The 9,859-nt window shown below is 41.4% G+C and overlaps 1 protein-coding gene across 1 annotated transcript; it reads right to left on the bottom strand.

Moving 5' to 3' along the window:
- Window positions 1–4,307: 4,307 nt before the first annotated feature.
- On the bottom strand, window positions 4,308–9,601 carry LOC134609462 (POU domain, class 5, transcription factor 1.2-like). The gene is made up of 5 exons (XM_063453136.1): window positions 9,044–9,601; window positions 7,961–8,072; window positions 7,109–7,239; window positions 5,447–5,611; window positions 4,308–4,550 (listed from the first exon to the last, which is right to left on the bottom strand). Exons 1-5 carry the CDS (start codon window positions 9,599–9,601, stop codon window positions 4,308–4,310), a joined length of 1,209 nt encoding a protein of 402 aa, XP_063309206.1.
- Window positions 9,602–9,859: the final 258 nt, after the last annotated feature.

Consider the following 9,859-nt stretch of genomic DNA (forward strand, 5'->3'; position numbering starts at 1 on the left):
AGCCCCGAATTTCTTCCCGTCTACAACGCAAAGACTCTCATCGTTTCGAAGGAACGGGGAGAACCAGAGGTTTCAGAGGCCGTGGTCACGGCCGCTTCCCCAATGGTGAGTCCACCTACATACACAAATGCACCAAAATTTATTGCAGGCAACCTATCTTTTTTCTTACAGAACTGGGAACAGATTACCACAGATGCCTGGGTCCTCCAGACAGATCGTGGATTCGTCATAGACTTCTCTGCAGGACCCATTCAAAACGCTCCCCCTCCTCCAATCCACATTGCGTGCAGGACAAAGCCGCCTAGTGGACGAAGAGATCCACGCTCTCTTCGAGAAAGGCGCGATACAATACGCACCGGACGGGGGAGGTTTTCTAAGCAACATCTTCTTGGTCAAGAAGAAGACGGGCGAGTACAGGCCAGTTATCAATCTCCGGCAGTTGAACTCAGAATCCATCTTCTACAAGACCTTCTCGTCAAGAACGATTGGTTTACGCGTCTGGACCTCAAAGATGCGTATCTGCCGACGATTCCTCAGCTTCCAATGGAGAGGACGTATATTCCAATTTACATGTCTGCCTTTCGGCCTCAGCTCGGCTCCGTGGTGCTTCACGAAGCTACTGAGACCAGTGATGACTCACATCCGAACGAGGGGCATACGGTGTCTCGTATACTTGGACGATTTGCTGATCTTTTGCGAATCCGCATCCAGGCTGCGATCACAGACGAAATATGTCGTTCACTTACTAGAATCCCTGGGATTCATGGTGAACAGACAGAAATCGTCTCTTTCTCCCTCCCAGTCGGTTCAATTCCTGGGTTTCGACATCGATTCGAAGGAATGCGTTCTACACCTCCCCTCGAAAACGATAGCCTCAATAAGGAAAGAAATCAGAGGGGTCCTGAGGATGGACAACATACCACTCAGGATGCTCGCTCAAATCTTGGGGCTCCTTTCCTCATCCATTCAGGCGATATTCCCAGGCCCCTTACACTACAGGGCCATGCAACGACTGAAGGCAGGATACCTGCGCGCCGGACACTCTTACGACCACTGGATCCCGCTCTCTGCGGAGGTGCGGGCGGAACTGCGATGGGGGTTACTACATATACAGGCCTGGAACGGCAAGACGATCTTCGGACCTTCCCCAGATTTCATCGTGGAATCGGACGCCAGCCTGTGGGATGGGGCGCTCATTGCTCGGACGCCTCCACGGGAGTCCCATGGCAAGAGGAGGAGACCAACCTCCACATCAACTGCCTGGAATTGATCGCGGGATCCTTCGCCATCCGCAGCCTGGCCAAGGACAAGTCGAATTGCTGTATTCTGCTCCGCATGGACAACATCTCGGCAGTACAATACATCAACTGCCTGGGCGGAGCAAGATCGAAAGACTTGATGGAAGCCATGAAGAACATCTACAGTTTCTGCCTACGGAGGAACATCACGCTATAAGCGGAATACCTCCCAGGAATCTCCAACCTGACGGCGGACTGGTTCTCCCGCCACTGGAGAGACACCAGTGACTGGAAACTCAACAGGGAGATATTCCAGACGCTTCGACTGAGGTTGGGTCCGCTAACAATAGATCTGTTCAAGAACCAACCACCAACTACCAAGATACTACAGTTGGCTCCCGGATCCGACGGGCGAAGCGGCGGACGCCTTTCTTCAGGACTGGCCCCCTCAAGCTTTCCCACCATTTTCAATGATCCCACGGACATTACGATACATCCGCACCCACAGAATTTCGCTCTTGCTCATAACTCCCCTGTGGCAGAGCCAACCGTGGTTTCTGGACCTCCTGGAGATGAGACCATCCCATCCGACTCCCGACCTTCCCACTTCTCCTGTCGGGACCTCGAGGAGAACCCCACCCCTTCGTCCTGGAAGGACAACTGGAACTGGTCGCCTGGACGATTTCAGGGGCTCCTGGTCGGTCCACTGCCTATCACAATCTGCTAAAGACCTCCTATGGGACTCATGGGCTCCTGGCACCAGGAGATGTTACATATCCGCTTGGTCAGCCTGGAGTGATTGGTGTATGGAAAGGGATTCCGATCCCTTTACTGCCTCTGTCCCTCTGATTCTCAATTACCTCTCTCATCTGTTCTCGGCGGGGCAATCGTATCGATCCCTTAACGTAGTCAGATCCGCTATTTTGGCGGCACACGTCCCAATACAAGGCAGACCAGTGGGTCAAGACCCTCTGGTATGTCGTCTATTGCGGGGTGCTAAGCTTACGAGACCCCCAGCACCCAAATACTCCAATCTCTGGCGAGTGAACGGGGTGCTGGACTTCCTTCTGGGCTGGACGGACAATGCTGGCCTGTCGCTGAAACAACTTTCGGCCAAGTTGGCCCTTTTGTTATGCCTCGTCTCGTTCCGACGGGTGTCAGACATTAGGGCTTTTGACGTGGACGGTTTCTCTCTCACTCCAGAGGGAATCACTTTTTCCATTGCAAGACGGACTAAGTCAGATTTGTCCTCTGTGTCTTATCCATATTTTGAAGCAGACTCAAAACTATGCGTCGTCAGGACACTTATGAGATATACGGAAATCACAGCCACCCTTCGGCACTCCACGATGGGCCAGCTGCTGATTTCTTACGTAAGACCTCACGGCCCAGTGTCGGCGACGACCCTGGCCAGATGGGTTCGCTGGTTACTGCAGTTGGCAGGAATCGAGTCTAGCTTTGGAGCGCATTCGGTCAGAGGGGCGGCAGCATCCCAAGCGTTCCTAAGCGTTCTTGGCAGGCGCCTCCCTAGCCGACATTATGCGTTGTGCAGACTGGTCTCGGGAAAGTATGTTTCGGACCTTTTATTTCCGCCAATCTTCGCATGCTTCCTTCACACTAGTTAGGCCTAAGCTTTAAAAATGCAAATATGAAGCCTCCTGTCATGTGGTAAAATTGAAGATTATATTAGCTTTAGTGTACTAATAATCTTAATTTTAGTAATGACAGGAGGCGAATATTTCCCGCCCTATAGAATCCCCCCCAGGTTATCTCGGGTTATACAGGATTATGTCTTAGTGCTCAGGTAAGCATGCAGGCTCTTGTTTGTATATGTTTTTTTCATATTAGGTATGTTGTTTGTTATCATGTATAGATTGTATAACTTATCAGATTTCCTTAAACTAGGTTGTGGTTTTTTATGTTCTCACACGTTATGCTTTTGAAGTCTTAGGTTTAGCTGTAGATTACGCATCTTAATATCCATTAGTATTCAGGTCCTTAATGTTTATGATATGCGGACATATTGCCACGCCAGAAACCTTTCACCTTTTTCTTTTTCTTTCAGCATGAACATCTCGTCTGCGGGACGAAGACTCGTCTTCCACACCGTCACACCATGGACCTACCAAAGTTTATTTTCCTAATATGTTGTTGAATTGTTAATTTGATTTGGTTATGTTTTGACTGTTATTTATTTTTCGTCTCAAAGAAAGAGGAAGTGATGCCATAGACAGGCCCTTTTATGGGCAGCATATCTTTTCTCTGATTGGTTGTTACTGTTTCTATGCTGCTGGAGTTTTCAGTAAAGGAAGATATGCAAATATGAAGCCTCCTGTCATTACAAAAAATAAGATTATTAGTACACTAAAGCTAATATAATCTTCAATTATACCACTTTAAGATTGGTTGTTATAACATTTGATAAGGTATATGTATATCACTTTGGTACATTGGTACATCTTTTGTAATTTGGCAGATATTTTATGAGAACCAGTTTTATATTATTTTAGTGTATCTTTTGCTACGATTTGAATGGTTGCTGAACAGAATATATTGTTCTTATTACACTTATATGATTATTTTTTAGTGTTGAAAATATTTATTTTGCACTGTGCCACTTTATCATTTTGCTTTTTTGTACATTCAGCGTAATTCACTCTTTACTGGATAGACTCTCTACACAAAATAGAAGATTTGGTGTGAAGCTCAGTATATGCTAGTAAAGAAGTGTACAATATTTATTTATTTGCATAAATTCACAAAACGTCATGGTCCAAACAAAGAGACAAACAAGCTTTTTTTTTTCTTTTTTATTCTTTTTAGATATACAAATATGGAAAGTGCATTGTCAACTGTAGAATCTATGTTCAATTACAGTCTTAAGGGGAAGTCCAGTGAGTTCTAGGTCTAGAGTAAATTCTTGTGGTATGGTTAAGGCTACAACATTAAACTGAAGTAAGAGTGATCAAGATGGGTTAATGCTCAAAAGAGAGGTTTATCTGTAAAAAGAGGAAAATAGAAATATGGATATAACATGGTGTACTAAGTATGGTTTCCAGGAGGCAATCTTTACGTGGCATATTGGATGAATTGTCCATTGTAGTCGTTTATTGCCATATACGGTGTACGATTTGATCCAGTCATATCAATTAGGCAGGGTTGCGGTACGGCCACTGGTGGCATGGCACAGGTTCCTGTGTTAGGACCTGGAATAGGTTGAGCAAAGTTACCAGGTGCCATGGCCTCTTTCAGTAGTTTGTTCAGTTCCTTTTTATCCTTCTGGCGACGGTTGCAAAACCATGTTTTAACAACCTATTGATAAATAATGAAAATAATGGGTGGTCAATAAAGGAATTCGTCTTATGTGAAGTATTCTAATGATCTTATATGAGGTGGTCAAATGATTAACAAATTATTCACATTTAAACAGACATAATACACAAGTACCAAGTTTGATTTATGCAGAGCAAAACATTTGGGAAATTTATAATATAAATCATTCATACATTGAAAGATTCACTTTTGTACCAGCGAGAACAATTGCCTCTAGTCCCAGCTAAAACATTTAGGATTATTTATTAATCTGGAAATTTGTGAAAATTGAAAAAGGAATTTCAGAGAAATGTTAGGACAAAATAGCAGAGTAGAAAAAAAACTCCTTACAAACCTATGGTTTAGATGGCATCATTGGAGACATGACCAACTGGCCTTAATTATAGTCTTTGTTTACCCAAATTGTGTGTGCTGGTAGTCAAATCTCTAGAACTCATTGTTAAAGTGACTGCCACAAGATGGTTACTATAACAGTAAACTCAGGGCCGGCCCAAGACCGTCTGCTGCCTTGGTCCAAGGATGAAATGCTGCCCCCCGCTCAAGTCATACCCATCAAAACACACCCACATCCATTATGTTATGCAGTGTGTGTTGTGAATGCAGTGTCTGTGTTTGTAGAGTGGATGCAGAATGTGTGTTTGCGTAGTGGATTCAATGTGTGTAGTAGATGCAGTGTCTGTGTGTATTGTATGACAAGGCAGTGTTTACATAAGAAAGCCTGCAGGGACAGGCTAAAGACACTAGAGTTGGTGACTATAGTGTCACTTTAAATCTGAAGTTCAATTTGAATTCACTCTGAATTCTCACTTTAATAAATATCTGTAAATTTTCATGTCAATGTAGTTGATATAAATTTTCTTATTGTCAGTACTTACCTCAATTTCTAGCGTCCTTTCTTTTGAAATTTCTTCGATTTCTGTTTTACTGGGATGAGGGACCAGGTTATAACTCTGTTCTAACTTTTGCTTTGTCGCCTCATCAATGAATGTGCGTTTTTTTCTTTTTACAGAGTTGTTCGGCTTTTCTCCTTTTTCAACAACCTAGTGTGTTGCAAAAAAAAAAAAAATGCAAAGAATACCCGGTTAATCACAGAATTACATTTCTTTCCATTCTAGTAGATTAACAAGTTTCAAAAGAAAAAATCCACAATTTGTAATGAGCATATTTTTCACAGAGTTAAATGGGCACTTACAAAAAAGCACCCCAAGCACCATAGCTACCTGTACACCTTGTATTGATTATACTGCAAAGGGCTCTATACCTCCTTTTATCATACTTATATAGCAGCAGTGATTTATTAAACTCACTGTAGCCATATACCCATTCCCTACTTTTCAAAATGAAAGGGATACTATTGTGCCAGGAATACAAAGCTGCATTCCTAGCACTGTAGCTCCCTCTGCCTCTCCCCTTCCTCGCGCCCCCCCCCCTCCCCCCACCTGGGTGAATACCCTTCATTTACTCACCTTTTCCAAGCGCCGATGTCCCTCGGCGCTGGGTTCTGGATCGCCCCTTCTGATGGCCCGCGACGGGCGTTAGACCTCTGCATTAGACCTCCCACATAGGAAAGCATTGAATCAGTGCTTTCCTAGGAGGATAAATCTGACACTGGAGGTCCTCATGCAGAGAGTGAGGATGTCCAGTGTCAGATACCAGACCAAAGGTCCATTTCAATACAGGAAGCCTTCTAGGGGCTCTCTGGTAGACAGTCACTGTGGGCAGGCTTAGAGCTGTTTTACATTGCAGCACTAAGTTCATAAGGGTCATTGCACCCAGACCACTTCAATAAGCTGTAGTGGTCTGGGTGCCTACAGTATCCCTTCATGATATGTTTCTACTTGACATGCCACACATGTCCTAAGTGATGATAATAATGTCCTATTAATAATAAGAATAAGAATAATAAGTAAAAAAAAATCATGGCTATATTGCTATAACCCTGAACTCAGTACCTCTCTTAATGATAAATACTGATGTCTGCAGTGTTTTGAGTGCAGTTGTGAAGAGGGGACTGTCCCTGTGTAGCATTATTAGATATGCTTTAGCAATACTCTCTGCATGTTCTACTACAAGGAAAGGCAACCTGTGGCACTCCAGATGTTGTGGACTACATCACCCACAATGCCCATACATCCATAATTCTGTCAATCCGTCATGGTAGATGCAGTCCATCTTGATTTTCAATGGATGCCTACTTTGGTCTTCCGGCTATAGATGCTGACAGTCAGCTTGGCGTGCTTGACACAACGCTGACACACCACTTCAATGGGCCAACCCACTCCTTTTTCAGGCAGGCTCATCCATTGTGGGCATCGCCACTGACACAAGTCACTGACCATGCCCATAGGGCTAATCTACCTGCTTCCCAATTCCATACCTCCCAATGTTGGGAGATGCGTGGTTATTGTTGTTTTAGTACCATTAATTACACTGCTGATAATAGTTGCATTTTGACAACATGGTCAACTTGATGTAAATAAATCTTTAGGATATAAGACCCTTTACATGATTTCAAAATTAGGAAGTGTTTTACTTACTTGGAGGATAGCTGGATTTGTTTTAACTTCATCATAAAACTTCTTCAACATTGGTTTCAGTTTCCGCATATTAGTAAGGGACAGTTGGACAGCCTCGAACCGTGAAATTGTTGTCTGGCTAAATGATTTATCTGTAACAAAGTAGATGGTGTGTCTGTTATGTGATGTCCGGGTATTCTGGCTTTAAATAAACTCTCTTATTATTTATTACTAAATCAATTAAGATAGTAATAATGGTAATATTATTATTAATATGAAAAAAAAGATGTTTGATTGCGTTATTGGCTTTTGCTTTTTACATATTTATGTTGACAGCACTCTGACATTGCAACTGTAACCTGAAAAGCCTACAATGAGCATTTTATGCAAACATGATTCTTTGGAACAATGAAACTGTATCCCGGTGCATGTTTCCATGAATTTCCTATCTTTGACCTTGCATTAACTCATATTTCCAAACGTAGGGCTCATGATTGAAATCAAAGGTTACTACATGCCATCAAATTCAGGGATAACATCTATATTGCATTTCATTGTACCAAAGTGTTGAAAAAACAAATTTATTTGCGTTAAATACCCTCTCTGTGCTTTCTCAAAGGCTTAGAGTGTATTTATCAAAGAAAATATATAGAATATGAAATCCATCCATTCATATACAGAAACAAAAATTATTAATAATACATATTTTAGATAATTATACTTGCTGTAATTAAAATACCAGATTTTCTCTTTAAAATATAAGTTTATTTTTATTTGTTGATTTTTTTTTTACAAACTGTCTCAATATAAATCATATATTTCTTAGATTTATTTAAATCAATGTCTTGGTATCTTTCTTTTATCTGAACTTACTGTATAAAACTCCTAGTCCGTTCCCAACATTTTCCTGGGTTAAACCGAGCAAATATCTCTGCTTTTTAACATCACGGGCAAATTCTTTAAGCTCACTCATGCTCGAGTTATCCTGTGAATGTAAGGAGTAAGTTTTAAACTTGAGGTTAAAAAAAACAGTACTGAAAATAAAAACAAAATTATTTTGAAAGTAGAGCACAACAGCTACAAATGTCCAGATCTCCAGGAAAACATCAAACAAAGTCATAGTTTGTGATACGAATGTGTTAAATACTAATACTTTAAGTGCTATTATATATCAACCATACAGAAGCACAAATTACAAGATGGGAATTTGGGGTCAGCATAGATATATGTACACTCAGATTGCAATTGTCACAGTCTTCTGCTTGGAGCCAACATTGTCATCGAGTTTATGCAGAAGGCTTATTTAAACTACAATATCCCCCTATTTATTTATTGATAAAGTAGACCTCATCTAGGATTTGAGCTCATATTGGCAGAAAATAGGTTAAAGTATCACTAGACAATATGAAATATGCCATTGTTTTCCATACACAGGCTTCACAATAAAATCCTAATGGACAGCCATAACCTCATTTGTTCTACACCTGCTACAGCTATATACCAGTAGAATGAAAATACACATTTATTCATTAAATAGTGAGTTGAACTAAATCGACAAGTGGAGTGAAAAAAATTGGATGAAAGTGGCAAGCTTGAAAAGTTCTCCAAATATTTTTTTCCCATTTTCCAAATGTTGACCTACATTTTTCAGTTGTCATACCACCACAACATTATGTTTACTATAAACAAGATTAAAATTTGTGCATATCCACTACTTTCTACTTTAATGTCCTTTAAAAATAAAGTGTACTTTTCACTAAATAGCCATTGATACTTTGACAATAAAACCATAAACTATCTCCAACATTTAGGTTTCCTATTACATGAGAAATTTGTAAAGTAAATGTTACCAGAACAAAAAAAATAAATCTCAAAGTGGTCCAAACATGTTGCTTCCTGAAGAAACCACATATATATATATAAACAGTGCATGAGTTTGGATTAGTAAGTACTCACCACAACATCTGAGTCTTCGCTTCCAGTGGATGCCTGTGATATAGTACTTGCATTGGTGCAGCTTCCAGCACTGGATATGGTACTCATAGACGTGCAGCTTCCAGCCATAGCTGGTGAAGGTTTTTGGTAGTGGAGCATGGGGTACTTGACTTGCCCTGCCTGAGCAGTATTGGACATGACCTGTGGGGAAGTGGGCCGATTCATGCTTACAGGACTGGCGGCTTCATGGGGAGATACTTGGTTTATGTAGTTAGGTGTTTGATTTTCGTTTAGTGGTGGTATCCATGGCTGTCCAGAATTAATTGTGTTGTAAGCATTAGGCTGTGTAGGGCCGTTATAGTAGTGAGGGAATTGGTTCATTAAGTTTGTCTTCTGAGGTGGACACTGCCCACCATCTTGTTGAATTACTTTGTAGTCAAAGTTTTGCTTATTCTGTGAGTAAGGTGGATGGCTCATGCCAGTAACATCTTGCATATTTTCTTGATAATTTTCATGTCCAGTTGGAAATATTCGTAGATCACCCTCTCCTTGGTTGGAATAAAGATAATTGTTATTCATGGTTCTTGTAGACTGTTGGCTGTTGGGATTTTAGATAGTTCTTCTTAGAATTCTTCAAGGTTGCTGAAGTAGATTCTGCGCTGGGAACAGAGCTGCAAGTAAAATCTTTGGAGAAGTCCTCTGGACTAGAGATCAAATTTAAGAACGACTTGTATGTGTATCTCATTCAAACCTTATCTGGAAACCAAAGTAAAGGCCTGTAGAATGATGGGCTGTGAGAGAGCAGGAAGATGCTAGGAAGAGTCAGGATTGAGAAGA

The sequence above is a fragment of the Pelobates fuscus genome, chromosome 4 (genome assembly GCF_036172605.1).
Source record: "Pelobates fuscus isolate aPelFus1 chromosome 4, aPelFus1.pri, whole genome shotgun sequence".
Taxonomy (NCBI): Eukaryota; Metazoa; Chordata; class Amphibia; order Anura; family Pelobatidae; genus Pelobates; species Pelobates fuscus.